The sequence below is a fragment of the Salvelinus fontinalis genome, chromosome 27 (genome assembly GCF_029448725.1).
Source record: "Salvelinus fontinalis isolate EN_2023a chromosome 27, ASM2944872v1, whole genome shotgun sequence".
Taxonomy (NCBI): Eukaryota; Metazoa; Chordata; class Actinopteri; order Salmoniformes; family Salmonidae; genus Salvelinus; species Salvelinus fontinalis.
In genome coordinates, this window is record NC_074691.1 from 33,377,437 (window position 1) to 33,399,103 (window position 21,667).

Sequence of the window (21,667 nt, forward strand, 5' to 3'; positions counted from 1 at the left end):
GCGGAGAAGGTACGGTGGGATTCGAGATGGTCAGTGATCTGTTTGTTGACTTGGCTTTCGAAGACCTTAGATAGGCAGGGCAGGATGGATATAGGTCTGTAACAGTTTGGGTCCAGGGTGTCTCCCCCTTTGAAGAGGGGGATGACCGCAGCAGCTTTCCAATCCTTGGGGATCTCAGATGATACAAAGGAGAGGTTGAACAGGCTGGTTATAGGGGGTGCGACAATGGCGGCGGACAGTTTCAGAAATAGAGGGTCCAGATTGTCAAGCCCAGCTGATTTGTATGGGTCCAGGTTTTGCAGCTCTTTCAGAACATCTGCTATCTGGATTTGGGTAAAGGAGAAGCTGGGGAGGGTTGGGCGAGTAGCAGCGGGGGGGGGGGGGGGAGCTGTTGGCCAAGGTTGGAGTAGCCAGGAGGAAGGCATAGCCAGCCGTTGAGAAATGCTTGTTGAAGTCTTTGATTATCACGGATTTATCGGTGGTGGCCGTGTTACCTAGCCTCAGTGCAGTGGGCAGCTGGGAGGAGGTGCTCTTGTTTTCCATGGACTTTACAGTGTCCCAGAACTTTTGGAGTTAGAGCTACAGGATGCAAATTTCTGCTTGAAAAAGCTGGCCTTTGCTTTCCTGACTGACTGCGTGTATTGGTACCTGACTTCCCTGAACAGTTGCATATCGCGGGGGCTCTTCGATGCTATTGCAGTTCGCCACAGGATGTTTTTGTGCTGGTCGAGGGCAGTCAGGTCTGGAGTGAACCTAGGACTATATCTGTTCTTAGTTCTGCATTTTTTGAACGGAGCATGCTTGTCTAAGATGGTGAGGAAGTTACTTTTAAAGAAAGACCAGGCATCCTCAACTGACGTGATGAGGTCAATATCCTTCCAGGATACCCGGGTGTTTTAGGGAGCGTTTGACAGTGATGAGGGGTGGTCGTTTGACCGTGGACCCGTGGCGGATACAGGCAATGAGGCAGTGATCGCTGAGATCCTGATTGAAGACAGCAGAGGTGTATTTGGAGGGCAAGTTGGTCAGGATAATGTCTATGAGGGTGCCCATGTTTACGGATTTGGGGTTGTACCTGGTGGGTTCCTTGATGATTTGTGTGAGATTGAGGGCATCAAGCTTAGATTGTAGGACTGCCGGGGTGTTAAGCATATCCCAGTTTAGGTCACCTAACAGAACAAACTCTGAAGCTAGATGGGGGGCGATCAATTCACAGATGGTGTCCAGGGCACAGCTGGGAGCTGAGGGGGGTCGGTAGCAGGCGGCAACAGTGAGAGACTTATTTCTGGAGAGATTAATTTTTAAAATTAGAAATTCGAACTGTTTGGGCATAGACCTGGAAAGTATGACAGAACTTTGTAGGCTATCTCTGCAGTAGATTGCAACTCCTCCCCCGTTGGCAGTTCTATCTTGACAGAAAATGTTGTAGTTGGGTATGGAAATCTCAGAATTTTTGGTGGCCTTCCTAAGCCAGGATTCAGACACGGCAAGGACATCAGGGTTGGCGGAGTGTGCTAAATCAGTGAGTAAAACAAATTTAGGGAGGAGGCTTCTAATGTTAACATGCATGAAAACAAGGCTTTTTCGATCACAGAGGGTGCCTGGGGACATGCAGGGCCCTGGGGTTTTACCTCCACATCACCCGAGGAACAGAGGAGGAGTAGGATGAGTTGTGTGGTTGTGGTCACTCTTCACCCTCATCATTATTTTCCCCCCCCTCTGTGTCTGTGAGTATCCATAGCAACGGCTCTGCTCGATGATGACACAGAGAGTTGTTATTAGAACTCTGAATGTTTCTTCAAGTCGCGAAAACCATTAAACGCTGTGATGATTATGGCTCTCGTGAGGAGCGCCACAGGAAAGGGAGACCCAGCTGGAAAGGAAGACTCTGCTGCAGAGGATAAATTCATTAGAGTTAACTGCACCTCAGATCGCAGCCCAAATAAATGCTTCACAGAGTTAAAGTAACAGACACATCTCAACATCAACTGTTCAGAGGAGACTGTGTGAATCAGGCCTTCATGGTTGAATTGCTGCAAAGAAACCACGACTAAAGGACACCAATTAGAAGAAGAGACTTGCTTGGGACAAGAAACACGAGCAAATGGACATTTGAACAGGTGGAAATCTGTCCTTTGGTCAAAATGTTATGTTTTTGGTTCCAACTGCCGTGTCTTTGTGAGACGCAGAGTAGGTGAATGGATGATCTCCGCATGTGTGGTTCCCACCGTGAAGCATGGAGGAGGAGGTGTGATGGTGTGGGGGTGCTTTGCTAGTGACACTGTCTGTGATTTATTTAGAATTCAAGGCACACTTAACCAGCATGGCTACCACAGCATTCTGCAGCAATACACCATCCCATCTGGTTTGGGCTTTATGGGACTATCATTTGTTTTCAGCAGCACAATGGGGTGACACGGAGCCTAGTGATTAGCTGCCCCTGAACAAGGCATTTAAGCCACTGTTCCCCGGTAGGCCGTCATTGAAAATAAGAATTTGTTCTTAACTGACTTGCCTTGTTAAATAAATAAATAAATTAAATAAAAAGCAATGACCCAAAACACCTCCAGGCTGTGTAAGGGCTATTTGACCAAGAAGGAGAGTGATGCATCAGATGACCTGGCCTCCACAATCACCTGACCTCAACTCATTTAAGATGGTTTGGGATGAGTCGGACCGCAGAGTGAAGGAAAAGCGGCCAACAAGTGCTCAGCATATGTGGGAACTCCTTCAAGACTGTCGGAACAGCATTCCAGGTGAAGCTGGTTGGGTGTGCAAAGCTGTCAAAATCAAAGGGTGGCTACTTCAAGCGTGTTGGAAAAGTATTCCTCAAGAAGCTGGTTGAGAGAATGCCAAGAGCGTGCAAAGCAAAGGGTGCATACTTTGAATAATCTAAAATATCAAATATATTTTGATTTGTTTAACACTTTTTTGGTTACTACATGATTCCATATGTATTATTTCATAGTTTTGATGTCTTCACTATTATTCTACAATGTAGAAAATAGTCAAAAATAAAGAAAACCCCTTGAATGAGTGGGTGTGTCCAAACTTTTGACTGGTACTGTACATCTCGTCCAACGTTATAGCTAGCTAGCATGGCTAAAGAGGGCTGACTCAGCGTTGCATGTCCTAATGATTGAATTGGACTTTCATATGAAAGTATGCTGTTGAACATTTTAACATCATTTGTTGAATAAATAAACATCATACTCAAATTTCACGAAGTTGTTTAATATCCTTCTACCTATAAAATGTTGTCCCAAGACACCGGGATTTTACGTGTGTCGTGAACAACATTAGCGTGAGCAACATTAGCGTGAGCAACATTAGCGTGAGCAACATTAGCGTGAGCAACATTAGCGTGAACAACATTAACGTGAGCAACATTAACGTGAGCAGCATTAGCGTGAACAACAATAGCGTGAGCAACATTAGCGTGAACAACATTAGAGTGAGCAACATTAGCGTGAGCAACATTAGCGTGAACAACATTAACGTGAGCAACATTAACGTGAGCAACATTAGCGTGAGCAACATTAGCGTGAGCAACATTAGCGTGAGCAACATTAGAGTGAGCAACATTAGCGTGAGCAACATTAGCGTGAGCAACTTTAGCGTGAGCAACATTAGCGTGAGCAACATTAGCGTGAGGAGCAACATTAGCGTGAACAACATTACCGTGAACAACATAATTTGCGTGAACAAACAACATTAGCGTGAACAAACAACATTAGTGTGAACAAACACCATTAGCGTGAACAAACACCATTACTGTGAACAAACAACATTAGCGTGAACAAACACCATTACCGTGAACAAACAACATTAGCGTGAACAAACAACATTTGCGTGAACAAACACCATTACCGTGAACAAACAACATTAGCGTGAACAACATTAGCGTGAACAACAACATTTGCGTGAACAAACAACATTAGCGTGAACAAACAACATTAGCGTGAACAAACAACATTAGCGTGAACAAACAACATTAGTGTGAACAAACACCATTAGCGTGAACAAACAACATTAGCGTGAACAAACAACATTAGCGTGAACAAACACCATTACCGTGAACAAACAACATTAGCGTGAACAAACAACATTAGCGTGAACAAACAACATTAGCGTGAACAAACAACATTAGCGTGAACAAACACCATTACCGTGAACAAACAACATTAGCGTGAACAAACAACATTAGCGTGAACAAACAACATTTGCGTGAACAAACATCATTACCGTGAACAAACAACATTAGCGTGAACAACAACATTTGCGTGAACAAACAACATTAGCGTGAACAAACAACATTAGCGTGAACAAACAACATTAGCGTGAACAAACAACATTAGTGTGAACAAACAACATTAGCGTGAACAAACAACATTAGCGTGAACAAACAACATTAGCGTGAACAACAACATTTGCGTGAACAAACAACATTAGCGTGAACAAACAACATTAGCGTGAACAAACAACATTAGCGTGAACAAACAACATTAGTGTGAACAAACACCATTAGCGTGAACAAACAACATTAGCGTGAACAAACAACATTGGCGTGAACAAACAACATTGGCGTGAACAAACACCATTACCGTGAACAAACAACATCAGCGTGAACAAACACCATTACCGTGAACAAACAACATTAGCGTGAACAAACAACATCAGCGTGAACAAACAACATTAGCGTGAACAAACAACATTAGCGTGAACAAACAACATTTGCGTGAACAAACAACATTAGCGTGAACAAACAACATTAGCGTGAACAAACAACATTAGCGTGAACAAACAACATTAGCGTGAACAAACAACATTTGCGTGAACAAACAACATTTGCGTGAACAAACAACATTTGCGTGAACAAACAACATTAGCGTGAACAAACAACATTAGCGTGAACAAACAACATTAGCGTGAACAAACAACATTAGCGTGAACAAACACCATTACCGTGAACAAACAACATTAGCGTGAACAAACAACATTAGCGTGAACAAACAACATTAGCGTGAACAAACAACATTAGCGTGAACAAACAACATTAGCGTGAACAAACAACAGTGGATTCGGCTGTTCGCCTTTTTTTTTTTTTTTTTCAAGGAAAATAGTGGAATCATTCAACCACAATTCGACGAGATAATGATAAACAACGTTGGAACATTGTTTATATAAACTCAACAAAGACAATAATTTGTTAATTTGACACGACAACAACAACAAAACGTCTGTAGATGTTTAAACTTCAGAATTGCATTGGGGGCAAACTTCTATTGCAATGTACAGCAGGGACTTCACCTGTTATAGAGAGATGTATAGCAGGGACTTCACCTGTTATAGAGAGATGTACAGCAGGGACTTCACCTGTTATAGAGAGATGTACAGCAGGGACTTCACCTGTTATAGAGAGATGTACAGCAGGGACTTCACCTGTATAGAGAGATGTACTGACTTCACCTGTTATAGAGAGATGTACAGCAGGGACTTCACCTGTTATAGAGAGATGTACAGCAGGGACTTCACCTGTTATAGAGAGATGTACAGCAGGGACTTCACCTGTTATAGAGAGATGTACAGCAGGGACTTCACCTGTTATAGAGAGATGTACAGCAGGGACTTCACCTGTTATAGAGAGATGTATAGCAGGGACTTCACCTGTTATAGAGAGATGTACAGCAGGGACTTCACCTGTTATAGAGAGATGTATAGCAGGGACTTCACCTGTTATAGAGAGATGTACAGGAGGGACTTCACCTGTTATAGAGAGATGTACAGCAGGGACTTCACCTGTTATAGAGAGATGTACAGCAGGGACTTCACCTGTTATAGAGAGATGTACAGCAGGGACATCACCTGTTATAGAGAGATGTACTGACTTCACCTGTTATAGAGAGATGTACAGCAGGGACTTCACCTGTTATAGAGAGATGTACAGCAGGGACTTCACCTGTTATAGAGAGATGTACAGCAGGGACTTCACCTGTTATAGAGAGATGTACTGACTTCACCTGTTATAGAGAGATGTACAGCAGGGACTTCACCTGTTATAGAGAGATGTACAGCAGGGACTTCACCTGTTATAGAGAGATGTACAGCAGGGACTTCACCTGTTATAGAGAGATGTACAGCAGGGACTTCACCTGTTATAGAGAGATGTACAGCAGGGACTTCACCTGTTATAGAGAGATGTACTGACTTCACCTGTTATAGAGAGATGTACTGACTTCACCTGTTATAGAGAGATGTACAACAGGGACTTCACCTGTTATAGAGAGATGTACAGCAGGGACTTCACCTGTTATAGAGAGATGTACTGACTTCACCTGTTATAGAGAGATGTACAACAGGGACTTCACCTGTTATAGAGAGATGTACAGCAGGGACTTCACCTGTTATAGAGAGATGTACAGCAGGGACTTCACCTGTTATAGAGAGATGTACAGCAGGGACTTCACCTGTTATAGAGAGATGTACAGCAGGGACTTCACCTGTTATAGAGAGATGTACAGCAGGGACTTCACCTGTTATAGAGAGATGTACAGCAGGGACTTCACCTGTATAGAGAGATGTACTGACTTCACCTGTTATAGAGAGATGTACAGCAGGGACTTCACCTGTATAGAGAGATGTACAGCAGGGACTTCACCTGTTATAGAGAGATGTACTGACTTCACCTGTTATAGAGAGATGTACTGACTTCACCTGTTATAGAGAGATGTACAGCAGGGACTTCACCTGTTATAGAGAGATGTACAGCAGGGACTTCACCTGTTATAGAGAGATGTACAGCAGGGACTTCACCTGTTATAGAGAGATGTACAGCAGGGACATCACCTGTTATAGAGAGATGTACTGACTTCACCTGTTATAGAGAGATGTACAGCAGGGACTTCACCTGTTATAGAGAGATGTACAGCAGGGACTTCACCTGTTATAGAGAGATGTACAGCAGGGACTTCACCTGTTATAGAGAGATGTACTGACTTCACCTGTTATAGAGAGATGTACAGCAGGGACTTCACCTGTTATAGAGAGATGTACAGCAGGGACTTCACCTGTTATAGAGAGATGTACAGCAGGGACTTCACCTGTTATAGAGAGATGTACAGCAGGGACTTCACCTGTTATAGAGAGATGTACAGCAGGGACTTCACCTGTTATAGAGAGATGTACTGACTTCACCTGTTATAGAGAGATGTACTGACTTCACCTGTTATAGAGAGATGTACAGCAGGGACATCACCTGTTATAGAGAGATGTACAGCAGGGACTTCACCTGTTATAGAGAGATGTACAGCAGGGACTTCACCTGTTATAGAGAGATGTACAGGAGGGACTTCACCTGTTATAGAGAGATGTACAGCAGGGACATCACCTGTTATAGAGAGATGTACAGCAGGGACTTCACCTGTTATAGAGAGATGTACAGCAGGGACTTCACCTGTATAGAGAGATGTACTGACTTCACCTGTTATAGAGAGATGTACAGCAGGGACTTCACCTGTATAGAGAGATGTACAGCAGGGACTTCACCTGTTATAGAGAGATGTACTGACTTCACCTGTTATAGAGAGATGTACTGACTTCACCTGTTATAGAGAGATGTACAGCAGGGACTTCACCTGTTATAGAGAGATGTACAGCAGGGACTTCACCTGTTATAGAGAGATGTACAAGCAGGGACTTCACCTGTTATAGAGAGGTGTACTGACTTCACCTGTTATAGAGAGATGTACAGCAGGGACTTCACCTGTTATAGAGAGATGTACTGACTTCACCTGTTATAGAGAGATGTACAGCAGGGACTTCACCTGTTATAGAGAGATGTACAGCAGGGACTTCACCTGTTATAGAGAGATGTACTGACTTCACCTGTTATAGAGAGATGTCCTGCAGGGACTTCACCTGTTATAGAGAGATGTCCTGCAGACTGTAGAGTTATTAGCAGAGTAACACAGGGTTCAGATAGACAGTGACTCTGTAGTGATTGTAACATTGTAACCGATTAGGACTGAGGCTGTCAGAGTACAACATCATCATCTTCAAAGACTGACCTAATTAATCTGTCTCTCTCTCTGTCCTCTATCTCTCTCTCTGTCTGTCTCTGTCTCTGTCTCTCTCTGTGTCTCTCTCTCTCTCTCTCTCTCTCTCTCTCTCTCTCTCTCTCTCTCTCTCTCTCTCTCTGTGTCTCTGTCTCTCTCTCTCTCTCTCTCTCTCTCTCTCTTTCTGTGTCTCTGTCTCTCTATCTCTCTCTCTGTCTCTCTCTCTCTGTCTCTGTGTGTCTCTCTCTCTCTCTCTGTCTCTGTCTCTGTCTCTCTCTCTGTCTCTGTCTCTGTCTCTCTGTCTGTCTCTTTTTCTCTGCAGGTCTTTGTCAGTGAGTTGTTAGGGAGGATAAGAGGAATGAGGAAACTCACTGCTCCCACCAAGAAGGGTCTATAATGGACGTCAACTCAACCAGCTCTGGACAAGTAGAGACAATTCAAACTCATCTCAACCGCATCTCCTGCAACTCGACTACATGGACCGTCCCATAGCTCAGTGACATTATCCCCCATTATCCCTTAAAGGAAAACTCCTCCCCGCAAAAAAATATATGTTGGTGTTTGTTTCATTGTTGATACAGTCCCAAAATGTTTTGCATGTTAGCAATCAAGTTTTCAAGATGTATAACTTTTTTTTATTTTTTATATATATATATAGAAATACAGCCGATAGAATCTATCATACCAGTTGTATTTCTCTATTTTTGCCCACTACACAGCTGATTTAAATAACCGACTCATCATCAAGCTTTGATTATTTAAATCAGCGGTTTTAATTCTAAAAACCTAAAGGTGCAACCTGGGTCCCAGGACCGTGTTTGGGAAACGCCCTGCTCTACTCAACTCTATGGTGACTCCTGCTCTACTCAACTCTATGGTGACCCCTGCTCTACTCAACTCTATGGTGACCCCTGCTCTACTCAACTCTATGGTGACCCCTGCTCTACTCCACAGACATGACAACAATACTCAGCATTACACAACTGAACAGCCATAACACATCATCACAACCAAATCATAACCACTACATAACACAATACAACACAACTCACTACATAACACAATACATCAGGGGCGGACTGGCCATCTGGCATTTCGGGCAAATGCAACATGGGCTGGTCCATTTTTAGCCCAGTGGGCCTGTCTAACTTAGTTTTTTTTTGTGCAAAATGATCATTATCTGGCTAATAATGGGGTAGCCTCAAGGAACAAAATGGGCCGGTGTGTTAGACATTTCTGGGCCGATTTCTGGTCCCTGTCCGCCCCTGCAGCACATGACAACCACAACACAACACAACTCAACACTTGATATCCACTTCCCCTCTCTCTCCTCCCAATCCCCCACTGTACCCCAGCAGCCATTAACTAACTATAGACTTTTAATATATTTCCAGAGGGGTTTTAATTTTTAAAAATATTTTTTATATTAAACTGAACAAAAATATCAACGCAACATGTAAAGAGTTGGTTCCATACGAGGGCCTCCCGAGTGGCTCAGCGGTCAAACTACAGCCCCGGGTTCGATCCCAGGCTGTGTCACAGCCGACCGTGACCGGGAGACCCATGAGGCGGCGCACAATTGGCCCAGCGTCGTCCGGGTTAGGCGAGGGTTTGGCCGGCCGGGATTTCCTTGGCCCATCGGGCTCTAGCCCGGCCTTGTTGCGGGCCGGCCGCCTGCGGGCTGACTTCGTTCACCAGCTGGACGGTGTTTCCTCCGACACGGTGCGGTTGGCTTCCGGGTTAAGCGAGCGGTGTGTCAAGAAGCAGTGCGGCTTGGCTGGGTTGTATTTTGGAGGACGTATGGCTTTCGACCTTCGCCTCTCCCAAGTGCGTAGGAGAGTTGCAGCGATGGGACAAGACTGTAACTACCAATTGGGGAGAAAAAATATATAAATACAAAGAAAAAAAAAATGTTACATAAGCTTCAAAAGCTTATTTTATTCTAAAATGTTGTTCACAGATTAGTTTACATCCCTGTTAGTGAGCATTTCTCGTTTCCAAGATAATCCATCCACCTGACAGGTGTGGCATATCAAGAAGCTGATTAAACAGCATGATCATTACACAGGTGCACCTTGTGCTGGGGACAATAAAAGGCCACTCAAAAATGTGCAGTTTTGTTGCACATCACAATGCCACAGATGTCTCGAGTTTTGAGGGAGCGTGCAATTGGCGTACTGACTGCAGAAATGTCCACCAGAGCTGTTGCCAGAGAAATTAATGTGCATTTCTCTACCATAAGCAGCCTTCAATGCAGTTTTAGAGAATTTGGCAGTATGTCCAACCGGCCTCACAAACGTAGACCACGTGTAAGCACGCCAGCCCAGGACCTCTACATCCTGCGGGATCATCTGAGACCAGTCCCCCAGACAGCTGATGAAACTGTGGGTTTGCACAACCGAAGATTTTCTGCACAAACTATCAGAAACCGTCTCAGGGAAGCTCATCTGCTCGTCGTCCTCACCAGGGTCTTGACCTGACTGCAGTTTGGCGTCGTAACCGACTTCAGTGGGCAAATGCTCACCTTCAATGGCCACTGGCACGCTAGAGAAGTGTGCTCTTCACGGAATAATCCCAGTTTCAACTGTACCGGGCAGATGGCAGACAGCGTGTATGGCGTCGTGTGGGTGAGCTGTTTGCTGATGTCAACGTTGTGAACAGAGTGCCCCATGGTGGCGGTGGGGTTACGGTATGGGCAGGCATAAGCTAGGTCAACGAACACAATTAAAATTTTATCGGTGGAAATTTGAATGCACAGAGATACCATGACGAGATCCTAAGGCCCGTTGTCGTTCCATTCATCCGCCGCCATCACCTCATGTTTCAGCATGATAATGCACTGCCCCGTGTCGCAAGGATCTGTACACAATTCCTGGAAGCTGAAAATGTCCCAGTTCTTCCATGGCCTGCGTACTCACCAGACATGTCACTCACTGAGCATGTTTGGGATGCTCTGGATCGACGTGTACGACAGCGTGTTCCAGTTCCCGACAATATCCAGCAACTTCACACAGCCATTGAAGAGGAGTGGGACAACATTCCACAGCCTACAATCAACAGCCTGATCAACTCTATGCGAAGGTGATGTGTCGCGCTGCGTGAGGCAGATGGTGATCAGACCAGATACTGACTGGATCTGAGCCACAAGTCCTATCTTTTTTTAAAGGTATCTATGACCAACAGCTACATATCTGTATTACAAAATTAGGGCCTAATTTATTTATTTAAACTGACTGAAATATTTTAATTTGTTGTGTTTATATTTTTGTTCAGTATATTTACAGTATTTTTGTTCAGTATATTTACAGTATTTTTGTTCAGTATATTTACAATATTACTTAGCTACATCCCCAATTGTTTTAATCAGGATTTATTGACAGTTTAGGGAGCTGGATTTATTGACATAGCTTAGGGAGCTGGATTTTTTGACGTACTTTGGGGAGCTGGATTTATTGACATCGTTTAGGGAGATGGATTTATTAACATAGTTTAGGGAGCTGGATTTATTGACATCGTTTAGGGAGATGGATTTATTGACATCGTTTAGGGAGCTGGATTTATTGACATAGCTTAGGGAGATGGATTTATTGACATCGTTTAGGGAGATGGATTTATTGACATAGCTTAGGGAGATGGATTTATTGACATCGTTTAGGGAGATGGATTTATTGACATAGCTTAGGGAGATGGATTTATTGACATAGCTTAGGGTGCTGGATTTATTGACAGTTTAGGGAGCTGGATTATTGACATAGTTTAGGGAGCTGGATTTACTGACCTAATTTAGGGAGCTGGATTTATTGACAGTTTAGGGAGATGGATTTATTGACGTACTTTGGGGAGCTGGATTTATTGACATCGTTTAGGGAGATGGATTTATTGACAGGTTAGGGAGATGGATTTATTGACATAGCTTAGGGAGCTTGATTTATTGATATAGCTTAGGGAGCTGGATTTATTGACATAGCTTAGGGAGCTTGATTTATTGACATAGCTTAGGGAGCTTGATTTATTGACATAGCTTAGGGAGCTGGATTTATTGACAGTTTAGGGAGCTGGATTTATTGACATAGTTTAGGGAGCTGGATTTATTGACATAGTTTAGGGAGCTGGATTTACTGACCTAATTTAGGGAGCTGGATTTATTGACAGGTTAGGGAGATGGATTTATTGACATAGCTTAGGGAGCTTGATTTATTGATATAGCTTAGGGAGCTGGATTTATTGACATAGCTTAGGGAGCTTGATTTATTGACATAGCTTAGGGAGCTTGATTTATTGACATAGCTTAGGGAGCTGGATTTATTGACATAGCTTAGGGAACTTGATTTATTGACAGCTTAGGGAGCTGGATTTATTGACTTAGCTGAGGGAGCTGGATTTATTGACTTAGTTTAGGGAGCTGGATTTATTGACGTAATTTAGGGAGCTTGATTTATTGACATAGTTTAGGGAGCTGGATTTATTGACATATCTTAGGGAGCTTGATTTATTGACATGGTTTTGGGAGCTGGATTTATTGACATAGCTTAGGGAGCTTGATTTATTGACATAGCTTAGGGAGCTGGATTTATTGACAGGTTAGGGAGCTTGATTTATTGACATAACTTAGGGAGCTTGATTTATTGACAGTTTAGGGAGCTTGATTTATTGACATAGTTTAGGGAGCTCGATTTACTGACCTAATTTAGGGAGCTGGATTTATTGACAGGTTAGGGAGATGGATTTATTGACAGGTTAGGGAGCTGGATTTATTGACATAGTTTAGGGAGCTGGATTTATTGACATAGTTTAGGGAGCTGGATTTATTGACATAGTTTAGGGAGCTGGATTTATTGACATAGTTTAGGGAGATGGATTTATTGACATAACTTAGGGAGCTTGATTTATTGACAGTTTAGGGAGCTTGATTTATTGACATAGTTTAGGGAGCTCGATTTACTGACCTAATTTAGGGAGCTGGATTTATTGACAGGTTAGGGAGATGGATTTATTGACAGGTTAGGGAGCTGGATTTATTGACATAGTTTAGGGAGCTGGATTTATTGACATAGTTTAGGGAGCTGGATTTATTGACATAGTTTAGGGAGCTGGATTTATTGACATAGTTTAGGGAGATGGATTTATTGACATAGTTTTGGGAGCTTGATTTATTGACATAGCTTAGGGAGCTGGATTTATTGACATAGTTTTGGGAGCTTGATTTATTGACATAGCTTAGGGAGCTGGATTTATTGACAAAGCTTAGGGAGCTTGATTTATTGACATAGCTTAGGGAGCTTGATTTATTGACATAGCTTAGGGATTGGCGGTCTTGAGCTGGTCACGACACACAACGTCCGCTGTTAACTCCGCAGCCATTTCCTGTTGACAGTTAATTGTAATTTCATGTTGATAGTCAATGATGTCACTTCCTGTTGATAGTTAGTGACGTAACGACCTAACATAGCTGATTTTAAATGTATGTGGGCAAGCACAAATACAACACTCTCAGAGCTCTGAAATGACATTTTAAAATGCCTGGTTCACTCACCTCGGTACAGGGGTCGTAGGTCATGTGATGTCACACATATAGAAGAAGCATCATCTGTGTGACAGAATAGAACCTGAGAAGAAGAGACCCCTCTTCCACGAGACGCTGAACCTTAGGCTCCGTTACATCCTATTATTAATATAGGAATACATTGTTTTTTATACTTTTTATGTGAAATAACCTCAGCTTTCTATAGTGGAGGATTTTAATGTTATTTATTGTGGATATATATCCGCTTCTTCTGTAATACCAACTAGACTCAGAACCCCTCAGTCCGCTCCGATACAATCGCTACGCTGTAGTAGGGAGGGGGCCACGGCCCATTTCAGTTCAGATGATCCCTGAAGGGTCTGACTTGAAATGGAAGTGGTCCCCGACCCTGCTCTGTGCTAGAACTACAGCTGCCAAAGACAAAAGCGTTGTTAGTGAACTTCCTCTAGTGAAGACTAAAGCAGGACTACGTTAGTGAACTTCCTCTAGTGAAGACTAAAGCAGGACTACGTTAGTGAACTTCCTCTAGTGAAGACTACGTTAGTGAACTTCCTCTAGTGAAGACTAAAGCAGGACTACGTTAGTGAACTTCCTCTAGTGAAGACTAAAGCAGGACTACGTTAGTGAACTTCCTCTAGTCAAGACTACGTTAGTGAACTTCCTCTAGTCAAGACTACGTTAGTGAACTTCCTCTAGTCAAGACAACGTTAGTGAACTTCCTCTAGTGAAGACTACGTTAGTGAACTTCCTCTAGTGAAGACTAAAGCAGGACTACGTTATTTTTATTGTTTTTATTTCATAGTTTCGCGACCCCCGTTTTCAAATCAGGTGACCCCGCGCGGGGTCGCGACCCCATAGTTTGATAAATGCTGCTGTAGACCTTTTAGTGTTGAAAACTTTGTGACGATCACATAATAACTTCTTCAGAAAACCAGGACATAGTATGGTGCTGTTTTAATTCATCTTCTTCTCGTTCGGTTTGGTGATAGGGTCTAGTGTCGATTGATGACAGGGCTTTGTGAGGTGTGAAGTCAGCCTGGATTGGTACGGATGTTTTAGGGCATCTAAATAGTCCCCCAAAAAATATCTCCTCTCCTCCATCTTCACTGACGTGAAAAAGCTGGACAGGTGCGACCTAAGTAAAGCCATTTTGTTTTCACTTAAATCTGTGTTCCTCAGATCAGTTCAGATTAAGATAAGGAGAGGAGACAAGGAGATGAGGAGAGGAAGCCACAACAGACTAAGTAGATGCACCCTTGGTTTCCTGGCGTTTTGTCTTTAGGATGCCTGTTGGTTTCTCTCTTTCAGCAAACTGTTCGTTCAGGGCTATAGACTGACGATGTACATTATTTTGGTACTTCCATGATTACGTGAAGAAGTATTTTGGTACTTCCATGATTACGTGAAGAAGTATTTTGGTAGTCTGTGTCGGTCTGTTCGGAGAGCTTTCAGTGTTCATGTTTTACTAGCTTGATCCGGGACACATTTTATTGACCCAGAATCTTATTATTTAACACTTCTTTATTTTATTTTTTATATAACTTATTATGAAGATTATACTACAGAAATGTTGTTTTGTGTACCTTTACGCCAAGCGTCTTTGTTTTTAAACTGTAATGTGCGGCGTTACAATAAAGAGACAGTTTGACATGACAAGTGTTCCTGAAGTTATTTACCACAGATATGAGGAATCCTGAATCACTGCTTCATTTCATTATCACTGACCAGAGGAGTCTGTCTGACCTCCCTGTTCCCTGTCACTGACCAGAGGAGTCTGTCTGACCTCACTGTCACTGACCAGAGGAGTCTGTCTGACCTCACTGTCACTGACCAGAGGAGTCTGTCTGACCTCACTGTCACTGACCAGAGGAGTCTGTCTGACCTCACTGTCACTGACCAGAGGAGTCTGTCTGACCTCCCTGTTCCCTGTCACTGACCAGAGGAGTCTGTCTGACCTCCCTGTTCCCTGTCACTGACCAGAGGAGTCTGTCTGACCTCCCTGTTCCCTGTCACTGACCAGAGGAGTCTGTCTGACCTCACTGTCACTGACCAGAGGAGTCTGTCTGACCTCACTGTCACTGACCAGAGGAGTCTGTCTGACCTCACTGTCACTGACCAGAGGAGTCTGTCTGACCTCACTGTCACTGACCAGAGGAGTCTGTCTGACCTCCCTGTTCCCTGTCACTGACCAGAGGAGTCTGTCTGACCTCCCTGTTCCCTGTCACTGACCAGAGGAGTCTGTCTGACCTCCCTGTTCCCTGTCACTGACCAGAGGAGTCTGTCTGACCTCCCTGTTCCCTGTCACTGACCAGAGGAGTCTGTCTGACCTCCCTGTTCCCTGTCACTGACCAGAGGAGTCTGTCTGACCTCCCTGTTCCCTGTCACTGACCAGAGGAGTCTGTCTGACCTCCCTGTTCCCTGTCACTGACCAGAGGAGTCTGTCTGACCTCACTGTCACTGACCAGAGGAGTCTGTCTGACCTCCCTGTTCCCTGTCACTGACCAGAGGAGTCTGTCTGACCTCACTGTCACTGACCAGAGGAGTCTGTCTGACCTCACTGTTCCCTGTCACTGACCAGAGGAGTCTGTCTGACCTCACTGTCACTGACCAGAGGAGTCTGTCTGACCTCACTGTTCCCTGTCACTGACCAGAGGAGTCTGTCTGACCTCACTGTCACTGACCAGAGGAGTCTGTCTGACCTCCCTGTTCCCTGTCACTGACCAGAGGAGTCTGTCTGACCTCACTGTCACTGACCAGAGGAGTCTGTCTGACCTCCCTGTTCCCTGTCACTGACCTGAGGAGTCTGTAGTCTATTAGTGTAGTCTATAGTGTAGTCTATAGTCTATAGTGTAGTCTATAGTCTATAGTTTAGTCTATAGTATATAGTGTAGTCTATAGTCTATAGTGTAGTCTATAGTGTAGTCTATAGTGTAGTCTATAGTCTATAGTGTAGTCTATAGTCTATAGTGTAGTCTATAGTATATAGTGTAGTCTATAGTGTAGTCTGTAGTCTATAGTGTAGTCTATAGTATATAGTGTAGTCTATAGTCTATAGTGTAGTCTATAGTCTATAGTGTAGTCTATAGTCTATAGTGTAGTCTATAGTGTAGTCTATAGTCTATAGTGTAGTCTATAGTCTATAGTGTAGTCTATAGTGTAGTCTATAGTGTAGTCTATAGTCTATAGCGTAGTCTATAGTCTATAGTGTAGTCTATAGTATATAGTGTAGTCTATAGTGTAGTCTATAGTGTAGTCTATAGTATATAGTGTAGTCTATAGTCTACAGTGTAGTCTATAGTGTAGTCTATAGTCTATAGTGTAGTCTATAGTCTATAGTGTAGTATATAGTCTAGAGTGTAGTCTATTGTCTATAGTGTAGTCTATAGTCTATAGTGTAGTATATAGTCTATAGTGTAGTCTATAGTGTAGTCTATAGTCTAGAGTGTAGTCTATAGTCTATAGTGTAGTCTATAGTCTAGAGTGTAGTCTATAGTCTATAATGTAGTCTATAGTCTAGAGTGTAGTCTAGAGTGTAGTCTATAGTGTAGTCTATAGTGTAGACTGTAGTCTATAGTGTAGTCTATAGTCTAAAGTGTAGTCTATAGTGTAGTCTATAGTCTACAGTGTAGTCTATAGTCTATAGTGTAGACTGTAGTCTATAGTTTAGTCTATAGTCTATAGTCTATAGTGTAGTCTATAGTCTATAGTGTAGTCTGTAGTCTATAGTTTAGTCTATAGTGTAGTCTGTAGTCTATAGTGTAGACTGTAGTCTATAGTGTAGTCTATAGTCTATAGTGTAGTCTATAGTGTAGTCTATAGTCTACAGTGTAGTCTATAGTGTAGTCTATAGTGTAGTCTATAGTCTATAGTGTAGTCTATAGTGTAGTCTATAGTCTAGAGTGTAGTCTATAGTGTAGTCTATAGTCTACAGTGTAGTCTATAGTGTAGTCTATAGTCTATAGTGTAGTCTATAGTCTATAGTGTAGTCTGTAGTCTATAGTTTAGTCTATAGTGTAGTCTGTAGTCTATAGTGTAGACTGTAGTCTATAGTGTAGTCTATAGTCTATAGTGTAGTCTATAGTGTAGTCTATAGTCTACAGTGTAGTCTATAGTGTAGTCTATAGTGTAGTCTATAGTCTATAGTGTAGACTATAGTGTAGTCTGTAGTCTATAGTGTAGTCTGTAGTCTATAGTGTAGACTGTAGTCTATAGTTTAGTCTATAGTGTAGTCTATAGTGTAGTCTATAGTCTATAGTGTAGTCTGTAGTCTATAGTTTAGTCTATAGTGTAGTCTGTAGTCTATAGTGTAGACTGTAGTCTATAGTGTAGTCTATAGTCTATAGTGTAGTCTATAGTCTACAGTGTAGTCTATAGTGTAGTCTATAGTGTAGTCTGTAGTCTATAGTTTAGTCTATAGTGTAGTCTATAGTGTAGTCTACTCATATTCACTAACAAAGTAACTATTTGCTTTCTGCATCACTCCGGGAGCTTCCTGCCACACTCCGAGAGCTTACTGCCACACTCCGAGAGCTTTCTGCATCACTCCGAGAGCTTCCGGCCACACTCCGAGAGCTTCCTGCCACACTCCGAGAGCTTCCTGCCACACTCCGAGAGCTTCCTGCCACACCCCGAGAGCTTCCTGCATCACTCCGAGAGCTTCCTACCACACCCCGAGAGCTTCCTGCATCACTCCGAGAGCTTCCTGCCACACTCCGAGAGCGTCCTGCCTCACTCAGAGCGTCCTGCCTCACTCAGAGCGTCCTGCCTCACTCAGAGCGTCCTGCCTCACTCAGAGCGTCCTGCCTCACTCAGAGCGTCCTGCCTCACTCAGAGCTTCCTGCCTCACTCAGAGCTTCCTGCCTCACTCAGAGCTTCCTGCCTCACTCAGAGCTTCCTGCCTCACTCAGAGCGTCCTGCCTCACTCAGAGCTTCCTGCCTCACTCAGAGCGTCCTGCCTCACTCAGAGCGTCCTGCCTCACTCAGAGCTTCCTGCCACACTCAGAGCTTCCTGCCTCACTCAGAGCTTCCTGCCTCACTCAGAGCTTCCTGCCTCACTCAGAGCTTCCTGCCTCACTCAGAGACATGGCCCGGTTTAACTGCTGCCTCATTTACATATTACTGATCATTTGTGTTATGCGCTGAGCACTGTGCTAAGCGTGTGTGTGTGTGTGTGTGTGTGCGTACGTGTGTGTGTGTGTGTGTGTGTGTGTGTGTGTGTGTGCAGTCAATGAGGATGTCCTATACAGCTGGTGTCCTATACAGCTGGTGTCCTATACGGCTGGTGTCCTATACAGCTGGTGTCCTATACAGCTGGTGTCCTATACGGCTGGTGTCGTAGTGTAGTCTATAGTCTATAGTGTAGTCTCAATAAAGAGTACCGGTGCTCCTGTGTGTGTGTGTGTGTGTGTGTGTGTGTGTGTGTGTGTGTGTGTGTGTGTGTGTGTGTGTGTGTGTGTGTGTGTGTGTGTGTGTGTGTGTGTGTGTGTGTGTGTGTGTGTGTGTGTGTGTGTGTGTGTGTGTGTGTGTGTACGTGTTTAACTATACTTGTGAGGACCAGAAGTCCCCACAAGAATAGTAAACAAACAAAATTTGACCAACTCAGGACATTTTGTTAGTCCCCACAATGTCAAATGCTATTTCAAGAGGTTTAAGGGTTAAGGTTAGAATTAGTGTTAGGTTTAGAATTAGGTTCAGGATTAGGAGCTAGGATTAGGTTTAGGGTTAAGGTTAGATTTAGTGTTAGGTTTAGAATTAGGTTCAGGATTAGGAGCTAGGATTAGGTTTAGGGTTAAGGTTAGAATTAGTGTTAGGGTTAGAATTAGATTCAGGATTAGGAGCTAGGATTAGGTTTAGGATTAAGGTTAGATTTAGTGTTAGGATTAGAATTAGGTTCAGGATTAGGAGCTAGGATTAGGTTTAGGGTTAAGGTTAGATTTAGTGTTAGGATTAGAATTAGGTTCAGGATTAGGATCTAGGATTAGGTTTAGGTTAGGTTTTCAGGTTATCGTAAGGTTAGGGGTTAGGGAAAATGTGTGTGTGTGCATGACAGGGTCCTTTTATATACCACAGTAAAATCACAATGAATGTCTCCTGATTCAGGGACACAGTAAAATCACAATGTCTCCTGATTCAGGGACACAGTAAAATCACAATGTCTCCTGATTCAGGGACACAGTAAAATCACAATGAATGTCTCCTGATTCAGGGACACAGTAAAATCACAATGTCTCCTGATTCAGGGACACAGTAAAATCACAATGTCTCCTGTTTCAGGGACACAGTAAAATCCCAATGAATGTCTCCTGATTCAGGGACACAGTAAAATCACAATGTCTCCCGATTCAGGGACGTGGTTCACTGCCTCTACGCTGGATTGCTGCTACTGCGGTTGGGGAAGCAGTAGACGTTTGACGGAGGCGGAAACCGTTACAGAGTCGCTGCTCCTTTAAATCCCGTGACCCAGTTTCGCTGCATGGCTGTCGGGGAGCACGCACAGGGGGGGGGGGGGGGGGGGGGGGTGGATGAATAATTGGAACTGCAAGGTGAATGTGAGGACAATTGATGATAACGGGAGTGCCCTATTACCCCCCTCCCCCATCACCCCCTGCGTGTTCCTGAGATGGCTCCATCAGTAGATTGGGACATGCACATCGCACCAGTACAGACGCGAGCTGTCACCTCAAAATACACAAGTCCTCATTTGGCTATCATCTCTCCCCTTTATATGGTCGTTCTGTCTGTCAGTCGTTCGTTCTGTCGTTCTGTCTGTCGTTCGTTCTATCTGTCCGTCCGTCTGTCATTCTTTATGTCTGTCTGTCTGTCTGTCGTTCTTTCTGTCTGTCTGTCTGTCTGTCGTTCTTTCTGTCTGTCTGTCTGTCCGTCCGTCGCTCTGTCTGTCTGTCTGTCTGTCTGTCTGTCAGTCGTTCTTTGTCATTCTTCCTGTCAGTCGTTCTGTCTGTCTGTCTGTCTGTCTGTCTGTCTGTCTGTCATTCTGTCTGTCGTTCTTTCTGTCTGTCTGTCCGTCCGTCGCTCTGTCTGTCAGTCGTTCTTTGTCATTCTTTCTGTCTGTCTGTCTGTCTGTCGTTCTTTCTGTCTGTATGTCTGTCTGTCATTCTGTCTGTCGTTCTTTCTGTCTGTCTGTCCGTCCGTCGCTCTGTCTGTCTGTCTGTCTGTCAGTTGTTCTTTGTCATTCTTTCTGTCTGTCTGTCTGTCTGTCGTTCTTTCTTTCTGTCTGTCTGTCTGTCTGTCTGTCGTTCTGTCGTTCTGTCTGTCGTTCTGTCAGTCGTTCTGTCTGTCTGTCTGTCTGTCTGTCTGTCCGTCCGTCATATCAGACCGCTGTTGTGTATGACAACTGATATTGGCATATTTGAAAGCTATAAGATGTTAACCAGAGGAGTTTTACATGGTCATTCATATAATCACAAACGGATCTGAAACATGAGAAAACGAACCGTATGCTACCGGTCTGTGTCTGAGATAAACAGCCATTAAAGCTGATCTTTCTCTGGTGGAGAAAATGGCAACATTATGCGGACATTGTTCTCCCCTCCCCCTCTGTCTCCTTCTCTCTCCATCCTCTCGCACTCCTGTAATTTTCCTCTCCATATCTTTTTAGCCCCCACTCTCTCGCTCTCTCTTCCTCTGTTTTTCCTCTCTGGTGGATTCAGTGATCAGCGAGACAGAGAGATGGAGTGACGGAGGCAGTATCAGCCCGTTTAGATTCACTGTGTCCTTTGGTTCCTCTCTTTCTCTCTCATCCGCTCGCTGCAACCTAACGGCAACATCAGTCAGTCAGCCAGCCAGCCAGCCAGCCAGCCAGCCATTCAGTCAGTCAGCCAGTCAGCCAGTCAGCCAGCCAGCCAGCCAGCCAGTCAGATGACAGCACAGTTTAGACACTCCCCAGTTAACGCATAACGTTCTGAGAACCATATGTTCCATAGAGATTGCTGAGAGCGCGGCTGTCCTTATTTTGCATTCGACATTCCCACAACCTTCTGGGAATGGGGCAGGAACTTCTGGGAATGGGGCAGGACCTTCTGGGAATGGGGCAGGACCTTCTGGGAATGGGGCAGGACCTTCTGGGAATGGG

At 43.9% G+C, this 21,667-nt stretch overlaps 1 protein-coding gene across 1 annotated transcript in view; it reads left to right on the forward strand.

Moving 5' to 3' along the window:
- Positions 1–15,234, forward strand: part of LOC129825481 (protein phosphatase 1 regulatory subunit 14C-like) — a 55,874-nt gene extending 40,640 nt beyond the window's left edge. Inside the window, exon 4 of the mRNA XM_055885615.1 lies at positions 8,377–15,234. Within this exon, the coding sequence (XP_055741590.1) occupies positions 8,377–8,451 (75 nt within the window). The 3' untranslated portion in view covers positions 8,452–15,234. The remainder of the gene's footprint in view (positions 1–8,376) is intronic.
- The last annotated feature ends 6,433 nt before the right edge of the window (positions 15,235–21,667 follow it).